The following is a 26437-nucleotide window of genomic DNA, read 5'->3' on the forward strand; positions in this document are numbered from 1 at the left end:
GGCTGCTCGCCTACACTGTTGGTGGTGTGGCATGATGGTGCTGGCTGCTGGCCTACACTGTTGGTGGTGTGGCATGATGGTGCTGGCTGCTGGCCTACACTGTTGGTGGTGTGTGGCATGATGGTGGTGGCTGCTCGCCTACACTGTTGGTGGTGTGGCATGATGGTGGTGGCTGCTGGCCTACACTGTTGGTGGTGTGGCATGATGGTGGTGGCTGCTCACCTACACTGTTGGTGGTGTGGCATGATGGTGCTGGCTGCTGGCCTACACTATTGGTGGTGTGTGGCATGATGGTGGTGGCTGCTTGTCTACACTGTTGGTTGTGTGGCATGATGGTGGTGGCTGCTCACCTACACTGTTGGTGGTGTGTGGCATGATGGTGCTGGCTGCTTGCCTACACTGTTGGTGGTGGGGCATGATGGTGCTGGCTGCTCGCCTACACTGTTGGTGGTGTGTGGCATGATGGTGGTGGCTGCTTGCCTACACTGTTGGTGGTGTGGCATGATGGTGCTGGCTGCTGGCCTACACTGTTGATGGTGTGTGGCATGATGGTGGTGGCTGCTGGCCTACACTGTTGGTGGTGTGTGGCATGATGGTGGTGGCTGCTCGCCTACACTGTTGGTGGTGTGGCATGATGGTGCTGGCTGCTGGCCTACACTGTTGGTGGTGTGGCATGATGATGCTGGCTGCTCGCCTACACTGTTGGTGGTGTGTGGCATGATGGTGCTGGCTGCTGGCCTACACTGTTGGTGGTGGGGCATGATGGTGCTGGCTGCTCGCCTACACTGTTGGTGGTGTGTGGCATGATGGTGGTGGCTGCTTGCCTACACTGTTGGTGGTGGGGCATGATGGTGCTGGCTGCTGGCCTACACTCTTGGTGGTGTGGCATGATGGTGCTGGCTGCTAGCCTACACTGTTGGTGGTGTGGCATGATGGTGCTGGCTGCTGGCCTACACTGTTGGTGGTGTGTGGCATGATGGTGCTGGCTGCTGGCCTACACTGTTGGTGGTGTGGCATGATGGTGCTGGCTGCTGGCCTACACTGTTGGTGGTTTGTGGCATGATGGTGCTGGCTGCTCGCCTACACTGTTGGTGGTGTGGCATGATGGTGCTGGCTGCTGGCCTACACTGTTGGTGGTGTGGCATGATGGTGCTGGCTGCTCGCCTACACTGTTGGTGGTGGGGCATGATGGTGCTGGCTGCTGACCTACACTGTTGGTGGTGTGGCATGATGGTGGTGGCTGCTCGACTACACTGTTGGTGGTGGGGCATGATGGTGCTGGCTGCTGGCCTACACTGTTGGTGGTGTGGCATGATGGTACTGGCTGCTGGCCTACACTGTTGGTGGTGTGTGGCACGATGGTGCTGGCTGCTGGCCTACACTGTTGGTGGTGTGGCATGATGGTGCTGGCTGCTGGCCTACACTGTTGGTGGTGTGTGGCATGATGGTGCTGGCTGCTCGCCTACACTGTTGGTGGTGTGGCATGATGGTGCTGGCTGCTGGCCTTCACTGTTGGTGGTGTGTGGCATGATGGTGGTGGCTGCTGGCCTACACTGTTGGTGGTGTGTGGCATGATGGTGCTGGCTGCTGGCCTACACTGTTGGTGGTGGGGCATGAGGGTGCTGGCTGCTCACCTTCATGGTGCCAACACGAGGCGTCTAAGGGCAAGAGTTTACCTTTGGTAAACTCCATATAAGCTATCAATAAGACTATAATCTTTAGACTTTTCACACCTGCCCCATGTTACCTGTTCCCCATGGTGCTTAACAGAACCTGTTCTTTCCTGTGGCCCTCCGGTGTTACAGAACCCTGTTCTGTCTTGTAGCCCTGCTGTGTTACAGAACCCTGTTCTGTCTTGTAGCCCTGCTGTGTTACAGAACCCTGTTCTGTCTTTTGGCCCTGCTGTGTTACTGAACCCTGTTCTGTCTTGTGGCCCTGCTGTGTTACTGAACCCTGTTCTGTCTTGTGGCCCTGCTGTGTTACAGAACCCTGTTCTGTCTTTTGGCCCTGCTGTGTTACTGAACCCTGTTCTGTCTTGTAGCCCTGCTGTGTTACAGAACCCTGTTCTGTCTTTTGGCCCTGCTGTGTTACTGAACCCTGTTCTGTCTTGTGGCCCTGCTGTGTTACTGAACCCTGTTCTGTCTTGTAGCCCTGCTGTGTTACAGAACCCTGTTCTGTCTTGTAGCCCTGCTGTGTTACAGATCCCTGTTCTGTCTTTTGGCCCTGCTGTGTTACTGAACCCTGTTCTGTCTTGTGGCCCTGCTGTGTTACTGAACCCTGTTCTGTCTTGTGGCCCTGCTGTGTTACAGAACCCTGTTCTGTCTTTTGGCCCTGCTGTGTTACTGAACCCTGTTCTGTCTTGTAGCCCTGCCGTGTTACAGAACTCTATTCTGTCTTGTGGTCCTGCCGTGTTACAGAACTGTATTGTCTTGTGGCCCTGCTGTGTTACAGAACCCTGTTCTGTCTTGTGGCCCTGCTGTGTTACAGAACCCTGTTCTGTCTTGTGGCCCTGCTGTGTTACTGAACCCTGTTCTGTCTTGTGGCCCTGCTGTGTTACTGAACCCTGTTCTGTCTTGTGGCCCTGCTGTGTTACAGAACCCTGTTCTGTCTTGTGGCCCTGCTGTGTTACTGAACCCTGTTCTGTCTTGTGGCCCTGCTGTGTTACTGAACCAGGGTTCTGTCTTGTGGCCCTGCTGTGTTACAGAACCCTGTTCTGTCTTGTGGCCCTGCCGTGTTACAGAACCCTGTTCTGTCTTGTGGCCCTGCTGTGTTACAGAACCCTGTTCTGTCTTGTGGCCCTGCTGTGTTACAGAACCCTGTTCTGTCTTGTGGCTTTGCTGTGTTACTGAACCAGGGTTCTGTCTTGTGGCCCTGCTGTGTTACAGAACCCTGTTCTGTCTTGTGGCCCTGCTGTGTTACAGAACCCTGTTCTGTCTTGTGGCTTTGCTGTGTTACTGAACCAGGGTTCTGTCTTGTGATCCTGCTGTGTTACAGAACCCTGTTCTGTCTTGTGGCCCTGCTGTGTTACTGAACCCTGTTCTGTCTTGTGGCCCTGCTGTGTTACAGAACCCTGTTCTGTCTTGTGGCCCTGCTGTGTTACTGAACCCTGTTCTGTCTTGTGGCCCTGCTGTGTTACAGAACCCTGTTCTGTCTTGTGGCTTTGCTGTGTTACTGAACCTGGGTTCTGTCTTGTGGCCCTGTTGTGTTACAGAACCCTGTTCTGTCTTGTGGCCCTGCCGTGTTACAGAACCCTGTTCTGTCTTGTGGCCCTGCTGTGTTACAGAACCCTGTTCTGTCTTGTGGCCCTGCTGTGTTACTGAACCAGGGTTCTGTCTTGTGGCCCTGCTGTGTTACAGAACTCTGTTCTATCTTGTGGCCCTGCTGTGTTACTGAACCCTGTTCTGTCCTGTGGCCCTACTGTGTTACTGAACTCTGTTCTGTCTTGTGGCCCTGCTGTGTTACTGAACCCTGTTCTGTCCTGTGGCCCTGCTGTGTTACTGAACTCTGTTCTGTCTTGTGGCCCTGCTGTGTTACTGAACCCTGTTCTGTCTTGTGGCCCTGCCGTGTTATTGAGCTCTATTCAATCATGTGGTAAGCCTAGGCAAGATCACAAACTAGTTCCAAGTTGGAACTGGTTGAGGGCTTCCTACTCTGCAACATTCAATTGTAAATTAATGAATTGTAAGCCAATATAATTTTATTGCGTGTATATGATGAAAACTTTCTCAGTTCGGAGCCTGATGTACATTGCGATCATACAATCTACACTGTTCGCTAATGGTTCCTTAACATACTCATACTCACCTGCTGAACAACTTCATACGATAAATAATTGATCTGTCACTAACCAATTTGTTCATTAACATTTCAGTTTTAACTTCCCATTAAATTAAATATTCCTATGATATTGAAAACCAAATAGATATTTGTGGCCAACGTCGTTAAGAATGTGGCTGGTTTTGCAGTTAGTGTTGCATCATGTGAGCACCAAGACTGAGTACGTGTCTGCACTTGCTGGGGCGGACCTCAGGAGGTGGCTGCCCGGCCAACAACAGAAGCTCCAGTTCTCCATGACATTACCCACTAACGCTCCTCTCGGCAACTATCAGGTGGGCGCTGTTATGTCATCATCCCCAAGTGAGGCTCCTGGTGGAGAACTTTCTCCCCTTAATCTGTGAGCCTCCTGACCTCAGATAAAACATAAACAAATGTCTAGGTTTGAGTGAAAGTCTAAGTAAAACCACTAGTTTACTTGGGCGAAATTATATTCATGACACAGCTTATATATACAATAATTACAGAACAACAACACAGTAATTATAAATCAGTTAAGTTAACACGAGGCACGAGTCACAGCAGCTAGATTTCACTAAGCAAAACTAACTTAACAACATGGGGTACACTAGACAGCATGGGACTGACAGGTAAGCTGTGGACAAGGTGGGAGGTAACGTAAGAATATGACGATTCTGTATGGCAGAATCGTAGTCGTCTCTGCTTAGATTCACATGATCGGTAACTGGCTTTGCTTCTCTCTTAAGGGTACTTCGCAAATAAAGGAATTTATTTATTTTGTTAATTGAACTTTTAGAGTTCATTAAGGAATCTAACGTGTTCAAGTAACATTCGAAGTTTTCGTCATCTCTGCCATTAAAATTGAGGTAGATCAATGGCAGGAAGACGAACTTCTTTGAGTGGTTCAAGTATATAAGTATCACTCGTTGTTAAAGCATTTTGAGAAACAGATTTTATATTCAATAGTTCTAAGAACTGTATTAATTTATCCAGACGATCAAAGACATCCTCCTCAAATTGTCCGTATCGTCATGGAAGATGTTTGTCTGGCTCAGCAGTTTGTTGCCTGAGGATTCTAAGATAGTTAGCTGCAGCCTCCTTTGTTCTCTGTAATTTTTGTTTGGCCACCTCTATGTGGCCTTTGTGAGATTTTTCTCTACGCCTACCTCCCTTAGGAGGTGGACTACAAGTTTAAAGGCTGCTCACGGCAGTTAAGCATGAGTCCAATAGAAAAAAAAGGAAAAGCGGGAGCAAACCGCCAGGCCTCCACCACCAGGGGTGAAAACCTGTCCACAATAGGCCGCTGGCTCCTCCTAGTTAAACAGGACGTTAAAACTAATAGAGGGTAACCGACGGGTTCTCACAATCAAATATTTATATTTGATGTGGCGCTATGAATTGGAATTCAAATTCCCAAGAACAGCCGCCTTATCAAGATCACATCAACATTTAATAATATGCAGAAATATGGTGGAATAATATGGTTGAAGGGTTGACATCAAAGACCGTTTTCTATAACATAACAATTTATTAATAACAAGAGACTAACTACTACATTACCGAGTTTACGATACGTTAATGTCCATCCAGTGGCACGATAACAAACAGCTAAATAGCAACCCTTGCTGTGAGGCTGCATACTGAACTAACCTGAACACAGGTGTGCCCACTGATGACGCAATATTGCAAAACGAAGAAAAATATCACAGACTAAGTTACACCACAGCGAATGGTTACGTTATTGTACATCAAGTGGCATTTGCAACACAGCTATTCAACAGCCCCTCGAGAAGTGACAGCAGGCTCCATCTTGCTGACACTTCGGGCTGACAACATGAACTAACTAAACAAATGAAGGATATCCACTGAAGACACAAGCATGCAATCAATAGTGTCTCGGTTTCCCTGACAGCTACTATAATCACAAGCTTAGGGGTCCTCCCGCCCCCCAGGAGAGACCCACGTAACTAGGCGGGTAGTCCAAGAGTGACCCCCCCCCCCTATCACAACCCAGTGTGAACACTCTTTGCAACTCCCTACAAGAAGTTGCACTGTTGTAAACAGTAACAAAGACAGGCAAGGCGGGATTCTGGGACACAGCTCCACAAATCCCTAGATGACTCTACTCTCGTCACCAGACGACAACCAAAAGAAATTGCCTTAAGTGATTAATTACGTTAATTGACTGATCTCAGCAGTCAGCAACAAAGTACTACGGTAATCACAAACAATTGTCTCACACTAGACAACAACATGATGATACTCTACGTTAATCTTTAACACTTGTCTCTCTTGTTAACAATAACTCAAACTTATATTACATCACACTTGACTCATTGCAAGTATTCAGTGAGTAATTCTCAATTAAGGTCAAACGGACCACTAATTACATCCCCATTGAGTTACGTTAACTAAGCCTATCCTAACTTGGTAGCTTCTCCACAGTCTGTGTCAAAAAATTACTAGTGAGTGTTAATTTCCCTAATTAATTCCCTAATTAATTCTGAGCAATTAATTAACTGTCACCAGGACCAATAAGTAATCATCCATAAATACGTCTCACTCCGCACTGCCTAAGCAGGTCTCATCAAACACTGTGAATTCACGGGAAAGGAGTTAATTACCCTAATTAGAAGATGTGTCACTAATCCACTGTCCTCAGACAGGATATGATTAATACAACGATCTATGCTAGCTCCATGACCTCGCTTTACCGAGTCATCGGAGCTCTCCAATGTTAATGATCCACTAATTAACCTGAGCCACTAATTGCTATACCCCTGAAAGGTAATTAGTCTCGAGCAAATTACGTTAACACAAATACTGACAGACTGACAGATCCTCTCCCACTACGTGAATTCATGATGAGAAGGCTAATTACATAATTAGCTAGAGTGGTCAATTAGTTGTCACATGGACAATTAATTGCTCCCGAGACGTATCTCACTCCAGCTCAACACTGTTTTCTCTCATAACAGCCCTCACTCACTCCATAATACTAAGTGGCACCCCTTATCCAGTTAATTACCCCTTACTTAATTAACTCACTGAATCCTTAAGTCCTCAACACAACTTAAAGAAACAAAGTAACCCCAGCGTTACATAGGTCACACTACAATGGCATGCAACATCATAAAAGCATTGCCCACATATGGTTGCGGCTACTGCAACTCGCTAATTACTGTGCCCACACAATAATGACACACGGTTGTGCAACACACAAGAGTATACTAATACTACTGCCCCTCTCTTTTTCTTGCACCCGTTGCAAAGGACTACTGTGAACACACACTTACCTCAGCAAGGCAATTAACCCATCAATTGCCTGCTCTCATTAAGTACTGTGAATTCCCCTGAATAATCCTAGAGGTCCCTTAAACCCTCAACACAGTTCCTGGGGCAATAATATCGTATAAACTGATAACAATACTGCACAAACCTGCAACATAATGATGCCGTCAGCATACCCCACATGCTAATGACATCATTAGGCAATCAGTCAGCAATCACATCTACTGACTTACCACACAACACAGTACATAAAGCATGCAAATGAACATATAGAAATGGCATTCACATAATCAATGAAAATTATATCATCAAGTAAATGTAACTAACTACACAGACCGCAGGGCCCCCCACTGACATCACTGCAACCGGGCCTGCCTACCTCTAATGATTATAATTTACGGTACTCTATGGCATTAATCCAGTCTGAACGATTATATTGAATCGACAGGCTGGATCACCTATATGGTAAATCTCTACACTGACCGGTTACATACTCTAGTCAGTCTACTATATATATACATTATGATACTACAGTGTGGTCCCGTGTATAACATCTATCTCCAGGTACCGCCCTCCCAATCACCTGGACCCTACTGACAGCTGTCACTCAGCTGCTTCCCTAGCCTGGCGAGGCTCTGAGACAACTCTTACCGTGAATTTCCACCGGTACCCATCACACTGTACACAATGATAATAGTACTCATTTCCCAGGTCACTGCCACTCTAGCTGTCAACACTTAGCTTGCTTGCTCCTCATGCGTCGACAAGATGTGGCCCTAGGCTGTCCCAGGAAAGTGGCCAAGGCATGTGGCCACCGCATGGCCCACAGCGCCCCTCCCGAGCTGAGAGGGGGGGGTAGTGGTAGCCGGCGTGCAGGCCAAGCCGGGCCGGGCAGAGCGGCTGGGTGGCCTGGGGTTGGCCACGGGTAGCGCATGACGGCATAGCACCCCACCCGGCTGAGGTGGTGCGCGGGGTGGGGTGGGGTTTGGCCGAGCGGGTGGCCTGGATGGGTGGCCCCCTCCACCCAAGCAGCTGGCCAAGTTGGGTGGCCGCGGGTGTCCACGCACATGGGTGCCTCAGGCTGGCAGGCTGCCGCCCACAGGAGTACACACGCGGATGGGGAATCACTAACAACCCCATCAAACCAGAGCCTGCCTTGCACTACACTGGCGTGACAATGGCCGGCGGCGTCCCCACACTGACGCAGCCTGTAATATCACACTCACTTACACTGCCCAACACCAATTGTCCATTGCCACTAGACAGGATGCTCAGACCCGAGGGATGAGGGATCAATCTGATACACCATGAGGCTCTGCCATCTGCCTCATGGGTTAACACTGCAACTGTCTCTTTAGCTTTTTACTGTTCCTTCCGTAAATCCTTGGCCCCAATTCACCCAATTGGGCCATGACACAACCCCTGATGGCAGGAGTGCCATATTCGATGAGTTATTTGGACGAGAGAAGCGATTAACGTGGGGTGGAGGTGGTCAGCCCGCCACCTCCACCAGACACTTCTTCCTCCGCTTGCCGCCCAATTCAAACTGCCTCCCTGGTGGGCAGGGAAACTCAAATACCCATTCCTCCTCCCTACTTTGTCTTGACCAATCAGCACGAAGCCGGCACACTACCAAGATGCCGCTTCCAACCACAGCTCTTCGCGCCAAAACTCGACTTGGAGCACACATGCCTAAACCAATCACAGGCTCACTCACCCTCGAGTATCCCGTGACGTCACAAGGAGGGGGAGGCCTAAAAGACAGTGGCGTGATGTCTCCCATGTGGGGGGGGGGCAACGTTCACTCCACTCTCCCCCCCACCTCTAACGGTTTTAGCCAAGTACCTCACATCCCACTTCCCTCTCACCTCGATCATCCTGTTTCACAGAAACAGGAAAATCTCTGTAGTTCTCTCTACAGAGCCATCACAGACTTCTGACTACTCACAAATGATAGACCATAACATAAGCTGTCATTCAACATCCAACAAGTATATATTATTTTGAAAGCTTCAGTTTCTAGAGTGCCTAGCCTAATCTAGAAACTAGGAAAATTAGCTGAGGGATCTAGATCCCTCACAGCCTTCAAGTACTTTGACTGTGACACCTGACTGAACTAACTGATCAAACTTGTTCAGTTGTCGAGTCACATGACCTTTGAGACTCACGTAGGATCTAAAGAACAACATACTGTTGCTGAACATTTCGTCTGATACACAGTCTGTGAATTTGGTTTCATTGGCTCCCATGATTTCGTTGTGGAAATAACTGAGGTACTGGCTCAGATTTAAACAATTGGTTGACAATAAAAGCCTAGGGTTATAATTTTCTACAACTAGGCAACGTTGTTTGCCTCACGTAGATGCTGATTAACAATATTAACAGTAAATATAAAATTTGAGGAGTAATCAATCGCTGCTGCTATAAGATTTACCTTGAACTAGCCCTTCTTCATCGCCGTCTGTTGGATAGCAACAGTTCTTATCATTCAAAGATGAAATACAATAGAAATAATATAAGAATGGTAAACATATAGAAAAAAAATCGTGTAGTTGATTATTCCCACCCTATTTCGGGGCTGCACAATAAATGTTTGCTAGGCTGTACAATTCTTAGTACAGTTCTAGCTAAATGATAATCCTACCCTTGTTGGGTCAGCACAAAGAAATATATTAGGCTAGGTTGTGCATTGTTCAGTTCAGCTCAAGCCTAAAATTGTACAACCCACATCTAAGGGTTAGCAAGAACATAAGAACAAAGGTAACTGCGGAAGGCCTATTGGCCCATACGAGGCAGCTCCTATTTATAACCACCCAATCCCACTCACATACAAACATGTCCAACCCACGTTTGAAAAAAAATCGAGGGACCCCACCTCCACCACGTTACGCGGTAATTGATTCCACAAATCAACATATAATATTTATATATAATATAAATAAAATTCTATAATATAATAATGTGCATAAAATAGTGTGGTGTAATATTTTGTTTGGTTTTTGTTTAATATAAGAGAAATATATACAAGTAAATTATATATCATATCATATATATATATTATATATATATATATATATATATATATATATATATATATATATATATATATATATATATATATATATATATATATATATATATATATATATATATATATATATATGCGAACAAGCCTGAATGGTCCCCAGGACAATATGCAAGTGAAAACTCACACCCCAGAAGTGACTCGAACCCATACTCCCAGAAGCAACGCAACTGGTATGTACAAGACGCCTTAATCCACTTGACCATCACGACCGGACATAATGAGGTGATAGCCTAAGCTATTTGAACCACCCCACCGCCGGCACTCGGATAGTAATCTTGGGCATAGCGTTTTACCACATCACCTCATTCTTTGGGGCACACGTGAGGAACACAAATGCGAACAAGCCTGAATGGTCCCCAGGACAATATGCAACTGAAAACTCACACCCCAGAAGTGACTCGAACCCATACTCCCAGAAGCAATGCAACTGGTATGTACAAGACGCCTTAATCCACTTGACCATCACGACCGGACATAATGAGGTGATAGCCTAAGCTATTTGAACCACCCCACCGCCGGCACTCGGATAGTAATCTTGGGCATAGCATTTTACCAAATCACCTCATGCTTTGGGGCACACGTGAGGAACACAAATGCGAACAAGCCTGAATGGTCCCCAGGACAATATGCAACTGAAAACTCACACCCCAGAAGTGACTCGAACCCATACTCCCAGAAGCAACGCAACTGGTATGTACAAGACGCCTTAATCCACTTGACCATCACGACCGGACATAATGAGGTGATAGCCTAAGCTATTTGAACCACCCCACCGCCGGCACTCGGATAGTAATCTTGGGCATAGCATTTTACCAAATCACCTCATTCTTTGGGGCACACGTGAGGAAACAAGATTACTATGCCCAAGATTACTATCCGAGTGCCGGCGGTGGGGTGGTTCAAATAGCTTAGGCTATCACCTCATTATGTCCGGTCGTGATGGTCAAGTGGATTAAGGCGTCTTGTACATACCAGTTGCGTTGCTTCTGGGAGTATGGGTTCGAGTCACTTCTGGGGTGTGAGTTTTCAGTTGCATATTGTCCTGGGGACCATTCAGGCTTGTTCGCATTTGTGTTCCTCACGTGTGCCCCAAAGAATGAGGTGATTTGGTAAAATGCTATGCCCAAGATTACTATCCGAGTGCCGGCGGTGGGGTGGTTCAAATAGCTTAGGCTATCACCTCATTATGTCCGGTCGTGATGGTCAAGTGGATTAAGGCGTCTTGTACATACCAGTTGCGTTGCTTCTGGGAGTATGGGTTCGAGTCACTTCTGGGGTGTGAGTTTTCAGTTGCATATTGTCCTGGGGACCATTCAGGCTTGTTCGCATTTGTGTTCCTCACGTGTGCCCCAAAGAATGAGGTGATTTGGTAAAATGCTATGCCCAAGATTACTATCCGAGTGCCGGCGGTGGGGTGGTTCAAATAGCTTAGGCTATCACCTCATTATGTCCGGTCGTGATGGTCAAGTGGATTAAGGCGTCTTGTACATACCAGTTGCGTTGCTTCTGGGAGTATGGGTTCGAGTCACTTCTGGGGTGTGAGTTTTCAGTTATATATATATATATATATATATATATATATATATATATATATATATATATATATATATATATATATATATATATATATAACTGAAAACTCCAGACCCCAGTAGTGACTCGAACCCACACAGCCAGCCAGGAGCACTATGCAATGGCGTATCTGGTACCTTAACCACTCGACCAACTGTGACCGTACAAAAGACGATGGTAGCCGAGGCTATTTCCCCCACCATCCCGACGTCACTTTGTGGTGAGCCTGGGCATAGACTGTGTATCAGACATCAAATCACCTCACTTTGTGGGGCCACGTGAGCAACACAAAATGCAAACAAACTTGAATGGACCCCAAGCATATATGTAACTGAAAACTCCACACCCCAGAAGTGACTCGAACACCTTGGAGAGGTGACAAGTCGCCAATATACGTTATTCTTAAAAAAAGACGAATATTTTTCGAAAATGAACCTCATACTCTCTGACTAAACTAAATTCCAATGGGTAACGAAGGACACTACTGCCGAATTGAAAACGAAGGGAAACAGATTGATCAAAACTGTGAACGCCAAGAAATCTGGACGCCACCTGCCGAAGGTTATTGGGGAATATAAACCTGTGTATGCATATGGAAATATCAAGACCCACAAGCCTGGAAACCCACTTTGGCCAATCATCAGCCAGATACCCACACCCACATACAGACTGGCTAAGTAACTCAAGGGATTGCTGACTCCTTATGTACCCCTGTGTTTTCAGTCTGAAGTCTCCAAAGGAATTTGTTGACTTACTGTGGGAAACACGGGCCACAGCCTCGTTGGATACAGAATCACTGTTTACCAACGTACTTGTAGATGAAACAATCGGGATGATAGCGGACAGAGTGTATCATGATCCGGCTTGTACTCCTCTTGACATGCCAGAAAACATAATTAGGAAACTACTCCAAGCTTGTACTAAAGAGGCACCCTTCTTGAGCCCGGATGGGCACATGTATAAGCAAGTAGATGGGGTCGCCATGGGTTCTCCCCTAGGTGTCCTGTTTGCGTTACTTCTACATGGGTATCATCGAGCAGAAGGTCTTAGTTGACATGGACTTGAAACCCGCCATATACTGCAGGTATGTTGACGACATTTTTACGCAGGTACCTGATGCCAGACGTCTGCAGGAGCTGAAGGAGGCATTTGAGCAGAATTCTGTGTTGAGTTTTACTTACGAGATGGAGAAGGATGGGGAGCTGCATTTTCTAGACGTAACAGTCACAGAAAGGAGCAGAGGCTTCCACACTGCAGTCTACACTAAGGAAACATAGGAATGAGCTTCAATGCCAACAGTGACTGCCCAGACAGGTACAAGAGGAGTGTTGTCAATGCTTACGTGGACCGTGCTGTAAGCCACAGCTCAGGATTGAAGCAAGTCGATGAAGAACTCGGTTGGGTAAGGCAGGTCCTAGTCAACATCAGCTTCTCTAATGGTTTTGTTGAAGACATCATAAAAAGGAAGGTGAAACGCCATGCAAGCTCTGAATTGTCAACTAACACAACACTTGTACCTCCTATTAGACTATTTTACAGGAACTTCTTTTCGAAGACAACCCGCTCCCACGAGTTGACAGGCACACAAAATGAACGAATATGTTCCCTACATCTTTCATTCTTACTTGGTATAAAGACCGTTGAAGCATTAGACCGTTATCAAGGCAGAATAATGTAACAGAAATATTTACCACCACTGTCGTGAGTTTAACACGAGCTCGGCGTGGTTATATCGGGTAGGCTGCTCCATGGTTTACTTTCAGGTATACTATAGTCACAACAGCACACCGATATCTGCAGGAGGTGCACTAATCCTGTAGTGCAATCTCCTCCAGGCGGTTACCCATCAGTACAACCGTATCAAAGGACCAGCCTATACTGGCTCATTTAGGGGACAGTCATCTCTCTTACCCCGCCCCCCCCTTACCAACAAGAGGTGTGGGGGGGCCGTCAAGAGGAAGAAAAGGGGAAGAGCAACAGTAGAAAGTTTTCGTCTTGGAATTTGGTAGACAGGGGTCTTAAGAAGACTCTGACAAGGCCATCTACAAATGTCCTAAGGACTTCTAACTCATTCGCCATGTTGCAAGACGAGTGCTGTAGGGAGCCTGCAGTTCACTTGAAAGGAAAGGCAACGAAGGAAGCGCAGGTCCCTCAAAGTGCTCAGCAAGTAGAGGAAGCACCTACGCTAATTTTGGTCGTGGGAGATTCCCAGGTGAAGTATTTGGACAGAACTTTTTGTGACAGAGATTAGGGGAACAGGTTAAGGATTTGCTATCCGGGAGCAGAGATTGGTGATACTGTTAACAACATGGAGCCGGTCGGCCGAGCGACAGCACGCTGGACTTGTGATCCTGTGGTCCTGGGTTCGATCCCAGGCGCCGGCGAGAAACAATGGGCAGAGTTTCTTTCACCCTATGCCCCTGTTACCTAGCAGTAAAATAGGTACCTGGGTGTTAGTCAGCTGTCACGGGCTGCTTCCTGGGGGTGGAGGCCTGGTCGAGGACCGGGCCGCGGGGACACTAAAAGCCCCGAAATCATCTCAAGATAACCTCAAGAAGATGGATGATATTGTTGAATATATAGTTGAATATTATGGCTTGAAATGGAAACAGACACATTATTTGTATCAGTGCCAGCGGAAATAATGTTGGACGAGTTAGGAGTGAGGCACTGATACAGAGGTTTAAGACACCATAAAATTAGGAGCAAGGGGAGGAATCACAATCATATGTGGCATTCATCATTGAAAGGGAGTTGGAAATGAATGGTTATCGAGAGTACTTGGTGTCTATTGCCGACTGGACAAATATTGCAAATCAAATGCAATATCATTCATAGATAACTGGGAACACTTCTATGGAAGAAATGACATGCATGCTCGGGATGGGGTGCATCTATCTAGGGCTGAGGTTGTTGCTGTTGCCAACTCGTTGGAACCTGTGGTTGGAGGGATTTGTTTGGGTTTAAACTGATAGTAGATAGTGGTATGGGAATTGATATGGAGAAGGGGAGTAATAAAAGTATGTGTTTGTGGGGGGAAACAAATTGGCAAAATAAACAGGGAAAGAGAAGGGCCTCAAAATAACAGTACAATTAAGGTATATTACAAGAACAGTAGGAGTCTAAGAAACAAAATAAACGATTTAAACGCTCTTGTCTGCACAGAAAAAAAAGTAATATTGCACTTACTGAAATATGGATGAAAGTAGAAAATGGAGAAATATTAGTTGAATATCAAATAAATGGATTTAAATTATTTCACGCAAATAGATATATTAGAAGAAGAGGGGCATAGCCATATATATTAGGGAAATTTTGAAATGTAGTCCCAAAGAGGGAATCAAAACTGAGCCACACACAGGAACTATCTGGGTAGAATTTAACGAAACAACTAAAAATTTTATAAATGGAGTTATATACAAACCACCAAACTTGGACATAATGGAAACAAAGCACCTATGGGATGAAATATCTAGAGCATCTAGGGCTAAGAGTAATTGTGTCATGGGTGACTAATTTTAGTGGAATAAATTGAATGAACAAAACAAGGGAATAATGAAGTAGGAGAATTTCTAGAATTAATTGAAGATTAAACAACACATTTAGGAACCAACTTGGGAAAATAATATTTTATACTTAGTGCTAACAATTGGGAAACAAATTAATGAAATCGAAATATGGAGTGAGCTAGGGAACAGTGATCACAAAGAAATAAGATTTTACATAAAATGGAATAGATTTGTAGGAGAAAATTCTGTTAAAGTACCAGATTTTCGAAAAGCTGATTTTAATGGTCTAAGATTTTTTTTTGGTGAAATAGATTGGAAAGTCTTGAGCATGGGGGGGTGGGCTTGTCTTGGAGTGAGACGTGAATCCAGAGATGGGTGATGTAAAAAGGGATTTCGATGATAATTGAAAATAGAACATATTTAAAAATATTCTGAGCAAAGCAAAGGAAGGTAGTATACCATGCAAATTGAATAGATCGAATAATAATGACCCAAAATGGATAAAAAAAAGGATATGATGAACCTTAAAGGTAGAAAGAGAGCTTGGTACAAAAGGATTAGGAATGAGGAAATCAGTTTAGAACAGGATTTCGTTCAACTGGTTATAAATGTTAAAAAAAAGAGATAAGGAGGGCAAAAGAAACTATGAAGTTCGCAGAGCAATGCAAGAAAAGAAAAATCCTAAAGGGTTTTCCCATTTATATTTAACAAAGTATAGATAAAGGATAGGTCCATTAAAAACTGAGACAGGTCAGATAACAGATAATGACGAAGAGATTTGTAATATTTTTAATAAATATTTTATCTCTGTATTTACTAAAGATGACGAGAACATTATGTCTTCAGCCGAACAAGTCTATGTGGGTGGGGACGAGGACAGGTTGACTAGTTTACCAGTTACCAGGGAGGATGTTATTAAACAAATAGTGAAATTCAAGCCAAACAAATCCCCAGGGCCAGACGAAGTGTTTGCCAGGGTGCTTAAGGAAAGCAAAGAGGAGCTTTGCGAGCCTTTGTCTACCATATTTAATAAATTATTAGGGTCAAGCCCAGTGCCAGAGTCATGGAAGGTTGCTAATGTGGTTCCAATTTTCAGGAAAGGAAATAGATCACTTGCGTCAAACTATCGGCCAATTAGCCTAATGTCTATTGTGGGAAAGTTACTTGAATCGATAACTGAAAATACCATTCGTCTTTATCTTGAAAAATATAAATTAATAAATGATTCACAACATGGGTTTTACAAGTGGCCGTTCATGTTTAACAAATTTGCTATCATTTTATCCCAGCATAGTTGAAGCACTTCATTGTGGTAAGGTTAGGTTAGGTTAGGTTAGGTTAGGTTAGGTTAGGTAACCTAAAAGAAGCAGTAAAGCAGGCAATACAACACAATAAGTAATGCTCTGGGTGTCTGAGGCAGACACTCTGCCTGACCCTAATGATTTATTAAATATGGTAGAAAATGCCTCGCAAAGCTCTTCTTTGCATTCCTTAAGCATCCTGGCAACCACTTCGTCTGGCCCTGGGAATTTCTTTGGTTTGAGTTTCACTATTTGTTAAATAACATCCTCACTGATAACTGCTAAACTAGTCAACCTGTCCTCGTCCCCACCCACATAGACTTGTTCGGCTGAAGGCATAATGTTCTGTTCTTCTTTAGTAAATTACTGATATAAAATATTTATTAAAAATACTACACATCTCTTCGTCATTACAAATTATCTGACCTTTCTCAATTTTTAATGGTCTAATCCTTTTTTCTACTCTTAGTTCAATACAACTGAAAAAATCCATTAGGATTTGTCTTTGCTTGCCCTGCTTTACGAACTTCATAGTTTCTTTTTGCCCTCCTTATCTCTTTTTTAACATTTCTAACCAGTTTTACGAATTCTTGTTCTAAACTGACTTCCTCATACCTAATCATTTTGTACCAAGCTCTCTTTCTACCTAAAAGGTTCTTCAGCTCCTTTGTTATCCAGGGTACTGTGCTTGGTTACTTATGGCGTGGCAAGAATACCATGAAGGGTACTGTGCTTGGTTACTTATGGCGTGGCAAGAATACCATGAAGGGTACTGTGCTTGGTTACTTATGGCGTTGCAAGAATACCATGTAGGGTACTGTGCTTGTTTACTTCTGGCGTGGCAAGAATACCATGTAGGGTACTGTGCTTGGTTACTTATGGGGTGGCAAGAATACCATGTAGGGTACTGTGCTTGGTTACTTATGGGGTGGCAAGAATACCATGTAGGGTACTGTGCTTGTTTACTTAGGGTGTATCAAGAATACTATAAACGTTCTTGTTTTATATTGAACTTTATTAATGTGATCTTTCTTAAATATATGCGAGGCCAACGTTTGTCAGTGCATGTTAGTCACAAGCTCACTTGGCTTTCTCCTGCTGCCACTCTTGACAATACGGCAAAGTGATCTTCAAGATCTCAATCTCTGGCTAAGTATCTCCTCTACCTTGCAGGTGTTGCTGCTCCTGCCTGACGGGGATTCTCAGCTAAGGAACAGACCAGAGTATAACATAGTTATCAGCAACATGATTTACTCTGATAGTCCTGGTCGTCGCCTGAACTTGGTGGGGTCCTTCAACGCTGTGCCATAACGTTTAGCCGATCAGAAAAGTTTATTGTATAAAGTCTTATACAAGTTAGAATCCCAATAAGTAAGCTCGGTTTGTATTTACAGACTTCGGGATGACTAATTCGATCTTGCACCAGTGATAAATGACTTATTTCACAGTAGCTTAAACATAACCTGCGTGTCCAGCACTTGTTAATGTAGCTGTGAGGACAGATGATATTGTGGGCCTTTTCTCAAAATAAACCTTTACATAAGTGCAGTAGAAGGCTCTCAAATATATAATCAATATATAGGTACACCCGGGCCATAAAATTAAAAAAAAGTTTATTTAAATTATAATATAATATAAATAAACATAAAACAGTGCACAGGTCTTTATAAGGTAGAATATTGGTCTTACCAGCGGTCTCATGTCTCAACCACAATAAACAGAACATAAACAATTAAGACCTCAAATTCAGGTTCAATATTAATCCTAGACTATAAGAGAGAATGCAAGCAGTCAATGCCTAACACGTGCACTAAAGTTAAGCTTGTAATTAAAATTAATTAAATCACAAAATGTCAATGTGTTTCCTTCCAACATTAACCGTTGACTAATCTACTAAGCTGTTTACGGATAAGAATATTTAGTCATAAATTCCAAACCAAAAGAAATATATAATTAAACATTTGTACCAAGTCATTCCGTTTCATTATGAATTTGAAATATATGAGCATCACCAACACCTTGAAATGGTGAGAGCAAGAGACGACCAAGTGAATACTTGAGAGATCCAACTGAGGTAAGGCAAGGAGTTAGAGCAGCCAAGCAGGACTCCGGCCCGAGATGAATTAAGTTCTATATAAAGACAAAAGGCAAGACTGGTCCATTATACCTAGAATCAACACAAACCTCTTCCGCACCTCATGCCTCTCCTCCTGTCTTGAGGGCCTCCATACACTGGACATACCCGGGTGCCTCTATACAGTGGATATACCCGGGTGCCTCCATACACTACACATACCCGGGTGCCTCCATACACTGGACATACCCAGGTGACCCCATACACTGCACATACCCAGGTGCCTCCATACACTGGACATACCCAGGTGACTCCATACACTGCACATACCCGGGTGCCTCCATACACTGGACATACCCAGGTGACCCCATACACTGCACATACCCAGGTGCCTCCATACACTGGACATACCCAGGTGACCCCATACACTGCACATACCCGGGTGCCTCCATACACTGGACATACCCAGGTGACCCCATACACTGCACATACCCAGGTGCCTCCATACACTGGACATACCCAGGTGACCCCATACACTGCACATACCCGGGTGCCTCCATACACTGGACATACCCAGGTGACCCCATACACTGCACATACCCGGGTGCCTCCATACACTGGACATACCCAGGTGACCCCATACACAGGACATACCCAGGTGCCTCCATACACTGGACATACCCAGGTGACCCCATACACTGCACATACCCGGGTGCCTCCATACACTGGACATACTCAGGTGACCCCATACACAGGACATACCCAGGTGCCTCCATACACTGGACATACCCAGGTGACCCCATACACTGCACATACCCAGGTGCCTCCATACACTGGACATACCCAGGTGACTCCATACACTGCACATACCCGGGTGCCTCCATACACTGGACATACCCAGGTGACTCCATACACTGCACATACCCGGGTGCCTCCATACAGTTGGAGTTTTAAAGAGATGGTTAATCAGGGCTGTGAGGGGTTTCAGTGACTACATATCAGGCACCATAGTAACTGAAGGACAGAAAATTATTGTAGTAGTCATATATAACCCCCGCCAAATAACAGAAGACCCAGACAAGAATATGATAGAAACAATATGGCCAACATCAATATAATAGAGAGAGCATCTGCTGTAGCTAGCAGGAACGGATCCAGATTATTAACCATAGGAGACTTCAACCACGGGAAGATAGATTGGGAAAACAGAGACCCACATGGAGGACCAGACACATGGAGAGCTAAACTGCTGGATGTGGCAACAAGAAACTTTCTAAGTCAAACGTCAAGGGACCGACAAGAATGAGAGGAGACGACGAACCAGCTTTGCTTGATCTGATATTTACCCTAAATGAGTCGGTTGTAAGGGAAGTTAAGTTGGACGCCCCCTTGGGAATGAGTGATCATATTGTATTGAACTTTGAGTACCTGGTTGAGCTAGGAATTATCTCCCCCCAAAAAGAACTGGAAAACAAAGGGCTGGCGTACCAAAAGGGAAACTATGAGGAGATGAATAAGGGATATACCATGGGATACAGAACTCAGAACTAAGTCCGTACAAGACATGATGGACAATGTCACCCAAAAGTGTCAGGAGGCAGTAAACAGGTTTATCCCGGCCTGACAGGAAAAAACCGAGAAACAAAAGAAGAATCCGTAGTTTAATCAGGAATGTATGAAAGAAAAAAGGGCGTGGAGGAACTTCCGAAATAAGAGAACACCTGAAAGTAGAGAGAGATACCAGAGAACCAGGAACGAGTATGTTAGTGTAAGAAGAGCCGCTGAGAAAATGTATGAAAATAATATAGCTAATAAAGCCAAGACCGAACCAAAGCTACTACACAGTCGGCGGCACTCGGTTGGTAATCTTAGGCAAGGTATTTTATCAAATCATCACATTCTTTGGGGCACATGTGAGGAAAACAAATGCGAACAAGCCTGAATGGTCTCCAGGACTATATGCAACTGAAAACTCACACCCCAGAAGTGACTCGAACCCATACTGCCAGGAGTACTCTGCTGGCATACAGGATCCCTTAACCGCTCAACCAACACGACCGGACAAAAGAGGATGGTAGCCCAGGCTATTTCTATCCCCCCGCCGGCACTCGGTTGGTAACCATGGGCATGGTATTTTATCAAATCACCTCATTCTTTGAGGCACACATAAGGAACACAAATGCGAACAAGCCTGAATGGAACCCAGGACTATATGCAACTGAAAACTCACACCCCAGAAGTGACTCGAACCCATACTGCTAGGAGAACTCTGCAGGCGTACAGGATCCCTTAACTGCTCGAACCAATCAAATCACCTCATTCTTGGTGATTTGATTGGTTTGAGCGGTTAAGGGATAAAATGGTAAAATGCTATGCCCAAGATTACCATCCGAGTGCCGGCGGGGAAGTGGTTCAAATAGCTTCGGCTATCACTTCCTTATGTACGGTTGTGATGGTCAAGTGGATTAAGGCGTCCTGTACATACCAGTTGTGTTGCTCCTGTCAGTATGGGTTCGAGTCACTTCTGGGGTGTGAGTTTTCAGTTATATATATATATATATATATATATATATATATATATATATATATATATATATATATATATATATGTAAATAAATATAAATATATATATATATGTAAATAAATATAAATATATATATATATATATATATATATATATATATATATATATATATATATATATATATATATAATGCACAACTTGCCTAAACACGCAAGAGAGATTATACAACCTTAGAACACTTTCCCACCAGGAGATTCGAACCCTAGCCAGCCCAGAAGCCTTACAGCAACTGGCATAACTCGTACGCCTTTAACCCATTGCACCACAGCTAAGACCCTTAAAAGAGATGGTAATTTCGGAGTATTTAAATCCCCCAAGGATCACCACCTCCCAAGGGCAACTAGAGCATAGTGAGGGGCTACTCACTTTCTTTCATCAAATTCCTGTTAATATGGGAGAACTCTGTGTCTATGCTCTGCTATCTCTGTGCCTATCGATGATTTCTGTGTTGTTTGTTAAGATTTCTCTGGTGATCGTCTGGTTGTGAGAAGAGATTATATGTTACATGATGAAACGTTGTTTATGCATTGTTAATCTCCTGGAAAGAGACTTTGTCTTGCCTATATACTGAGTTCTTTGGAGCTTACAGTACCCAAGTAGGCATTTAAAGTCATAGACGACGTTGGTTTCCTTCATTGCGTTCTGCTGGGTGTCTGAGGAGTTTTTCATGAGCAGCTTGGCCGTTATTTTATTTTATAGTAAATTGTCAATTGTATTATCTGATTTTTGTCTGTTGGAATAACGTTCCTATCAACAATATCTTTCAGGACCGTTTCCTCCGTTTTATGAGCCGTCGAAAAGAAGTTCCTGTAAAATAGTCTAATTGGGGGGTACAACTGTTGTGTTGGTTGACTCTTCAGAGGGTTGCTTGGCGTTTCACCTTTCTTTTTATGATATCTTCAACCAGACCGTTAGAGAAGCCGTTGTTGACTAGGACCTGCCTTATCCTACAGAGTTTTTCATCGACTTTAGCGACTTTTGGCACGGTCGACATAAGCGTTGATAACACTCCTCTTGCACCTTTCTGGACAGTCACTATTAACATTGAGGCAGATTCCTATGTTTGTTTCCTTAGTGCTGACTGCAGTGTGGAAGCCTCTGCTCCTTTCCGTGACTGTTACATCCAGAAAGGGCAGCTTCCCATTATACTCCATCTCATAAGTGAAACTCAACACAGAATTCCACTCAAATGCCTCCTTCAGCTGCTGCTGACATCTGGCATCCGGTGCCTGTGTAAAAATGTCGTCAACATAACTGCATTATATGGCGGGTTTCAAGTGAATGTCAACTAAGACCGTCTGCTCGATGGTACCCATGTAGAAGTTCGCAAACAGGACACCTAGGGTAGAACCCATGATGACCCCCATCTACTTGGTAAAACATGTGCCCATCTGGGCTCAAGAAGAGTGCCTCTTTAGTGCAGGCTTGGAGTAGTTTTCTCAGTATGTTTTCTGGTATGTCAAGAAGGAGTGCAGGCTGGGTCACGATACACTCTGTCCACTATCATCCTGAGTGTTTTGTGGGAACCGACCTGTGAGATTTATATTTATTTAATTTATATGAATATATATAGAATTTATATTTACGTTAATTTATATACTTCGATAGCAATTTGTATAATGTTAAGTGGACTGTATTTCTGCAATAATCTCATAATCTCACAAATCGATCCTCTACACATTAGGGGGGGTTATATTTAATATATATGCAGCCAATCAAACTACAGAATTAACTACATACATTGAAGAGGTTCCTTATCTTATAGTACAGCAGGCTAGTCCACCAGGTATAACTAGGGTGTAGACACCAAATTATCCTCTTTGAGGTAGCTTCCATATCACCCAGTAACTGGTGCACAAATCTTCCTTCCTCGTCTTGACCTGTCAAAAGTGCGCTAGCTGTGAAGCCAGAATCCTATATATGACAAGTATTTCAGAGAAACTGTACATGGAACATTGAAGACCTGGCTTAATTACCTTTAGTTTGAGGCCTCCATGTGATCTAACCGGGTCACCCTATATCCTGACATTAATGGCCATAAATGAATGATAAACGGGTTTCGGATAGACTTAACTTGAATTGTAGACATCGTGTTGGAGATGGTACCTTTGGTTTCCATAACACTACGTCCAAGTAAAATTAACAGGAGCCGAATTTGCTCCCGTGTGAGCCTCTGGTCTCAATAACAATGGCTGTTTAACACTCCATACTATTGACGTTACTGGCCGACATTGTCCAGAATGATAGGAGCCGAATTTGCTCCACACGTCTCGGAGGTGACACAACAATGACTGCCCTCCTTCCCCACTGACGCCTGGCCTACTTTGTCCAGATTTCAGAAAGTGATAGAAGGGTCACATTTACTCTACTTTAATATTGATAATTAAGTTAATTTATATAAGATGTTTTTATGATGGTAAAGTCCAAAGACTAATGTATTTAAGAATAATTCCCAGCAGAATAGCTGGTGAATTATAATAGTATGTGGTGATGATATCCCGTTTTCTTTAGACAGTAATTCCACTACAAGTTACGTTTTCTATGGGTAACTTGTTTATACAACACAGCTCTTATCTGTATGATTATTAAATGGTGTCGGATTTTCCGACATAATTCCCCAGGGGGCTGCTCACGGGTCGAAGTCCTATTTAGAACAGACGGACACCGATACTCCTCCTTCGAATTATTAGATTAATTTGATGTTAGTAGTTAGTAATCACACATTTGTGCGTCTGTTCATACAGGACGGATGTCCCGTACTAGAGTTGCAGGGGTTAGAAGTCTAATGCGATTTCATTTCCCTGTCAACTCTTGAAAGGCTAATATTCAAGCCTTATTACATATTATTTAACCCAGAAGACTGGATGTGATCAAGTACTACAGTCAAGTATGATTCAGGGACTGCAGTGAGATCAGTGACATTAGATATAACTTGAAGTTTCTTCAGGTAACTGGTCACTGATATATAAACACTGAGGCCCATGGAATACATCTTGATTAAATAATAAATGTATCAAATCAGTCATCAGATTTATTGGGGTTTAATTTAGTTAATTGATTCAGAAGATTGAATAGCTCATCATTAAAGTAAAGTATGGTTCTGAGACTGCAGTGGGTTCAGTGACATTGGTCGCAGTGACTTGTAGCTGTTTTAGGCTACTGTTCACTGATTTGCCACTGAGGCCTCATGAACTCATCTTCAGCTTCAAATGATGATACTAACATCAACCTCTGTTGGTATAGTCAGCTGTAATCTCCTTAGTATAATGCTACTGGAGAAATATAATCAGCTGACAAATTTAGATTTCTACTGGTATTGTTTATCTGCAGGCATAGGACTCCTCAGGCTTGATACTGGGCCTGAGAGTAATTTACCTCCTGCAGAGTTTAACATGGTTATGCCCTGATATTTAGTAGGGCTACCGATGAATCGATGGTAGTAGTCTGTCCCCACAAGGACAGCCATTTGGCATTTGATTTGCTCAATTTTACCTGCAGCTGCTTGATAATAGCTTTCCAGGTCAGCATAATCAACTGTTGATTGTTGTGACAAATCTTCACATTTCTTGATCTGTCTTGTTAAGTGGCCTTTAAGACCTGCAAAGGTTCTTTTCATTCTCCCTGCATTATCCATCCTGGCTAGTTGGTGAAGCCTTGTGGGGCTTGTACTTGGGCTGCTCATAATACTGAACAAACACTAATGGTAGCCTAGGGTAAATTCTGAACTCACTAGGCAATAATCCTACCTCTACTAGAGGTTAGCACTTAAAATTAATACACATTATATATATACAATCATACACACTAATGATTTGAGTGATAAACCAGTGTCACTGGAAGTACCTTTAGGTTAGCTCTTCAATATCACCCTAGGATGGTAGAGACACAAATTAATCACTCAAAGGTGTAATGATCATAAGTAAATTATTATATATACAACTCAATTCGAGTTGATAAAAATTACACCCAAAATAGGGTCTGGACCATTCATTAATGGTGTTAGGTTGTTCAATATAGTACAACTGACTATAGTAATAATGGGACTAGGATGAACAATAATAGTTCAACTAGTCAATGGTAATATCCTACCCTGTTGTGGGTTGGCAATTAGTAAATATTATACTGTGATCACTAGTGCAATATATATTAAATAATTCTCTATTTTGGAGAAATAATATACACAATTATTGTTAATAGCCTCTTAATTAGCCTCTATGAAACTTCTAATATTATCTAGAAGTATTAAATGTTATTAGTGACCTCGCGAAATAAAGTCCACAAAATTCGTGGATAATCTCTCGCGAAATGTAACACCACGAAATCCGTGAACAATATCGCGAAGACACAGTCACTAATTAGGCTGGCTTCTATATTAGCGCTGTCATTTCACGAAATAACACGCCACCAAATATCTGTGGGTGTGCATGAAACCGCTGACGAAGCTGAACTGGGCTGAGGGAGGCTCCTGAGCTCCCTCGAGGCTACGCTGCCGTCTTGACTGCTGGCGTTGTTTAAATAACACTGCACTAGTATATTTAATGAATCCACTGGTTAACTGGTTCATCCGGTACTAAGATGACCAAATGTGGGTTCATAGGACCGAATATTCCGGTTCCGAAGGTCCAAATAATTTGGGAACCGACCTGTGAGATTTATATTTATTTAATTTATATGAATATATATAGAATTTATATTTACGTTAATTTATATACTTCGATAGCAATTTGTATAATGTTAAGTGGACTGTATTTCTGCAATAATCTCATAATCTCACAAATCGATCCTCTACACATTAGGGGGGGTTATATTTAATATATATGCAGCCAATCAAACTACAGAATTAACTACATACATTGAAGAGGTTCCTTATCTTATAGTACAGCAGGCTAGTCCACCAGGTATAACTAGGGTGTAGACACCAAATTATCCTCTTTGAGGTAGCTTCCATATCACCCAGTAACTGGTGCACAAATCTTCCTTCCTCGTCTTGACCTGTCAAAAGAAGCGCTAGCTGTGAAGCCAGAATCCTATATATGACAAGTATTTCAGAGAAACTGTACATGGAACATTGAAGACCTGGCTTAATTACCTTTAGTTTGAGGCCTCCACGTGATCTAACCGGGTCACCCTATATCCTGACATTAATGGCCATAAATGAATGATAAACGGGTTTCGGATAGACTTAACTTGAATTGTAGACATCGTGTTGGAGATGGTACCTT

The 26437-nt window shown here is 43.6% G+C and overlaps 1 protein-coding gene across 1 annotated transcript in view; it reads left to right on the forward strand.

Moving 5' to 3' along the window:
• Positions 1-18413, forward strand: part of LOC123749663 (uncharacterized) — a 185864-nt gene extending 167451 nt beyond the window's left edge. The window contains exons 12-13 of the mRNA XM_069323920.1: positions 3966-4109; positions 17730-18413. Coding sequence (XP_069180021.1) covers positions 3966-4109; positions 17730-17867 — 282 coding nt within the window. The 3' untranslated portion in view covers positions 17868-18413. The remainder of the gene's footprint in view (positions 1-3965; positions 4110-17729) is intronic.
• The last annotated feature ends 8024 nt before the right edge of the window (positions 18414-26437 follow it).

This window comes from Procambarus clarkii, chromosome 2 (genome assembly GCF_040958095.1).
Source record: "Procambarus clarkii isolate CNS0578487 chromosome 2, FALCON_Pclarkii_2.0, whole genome shotgun sequence".
NCBI lineage: Eukaryota > Metazoa > Arthropoda > Malacostraca > Decapoda > Cambaridae > Procambarus > Procambarus clarkii.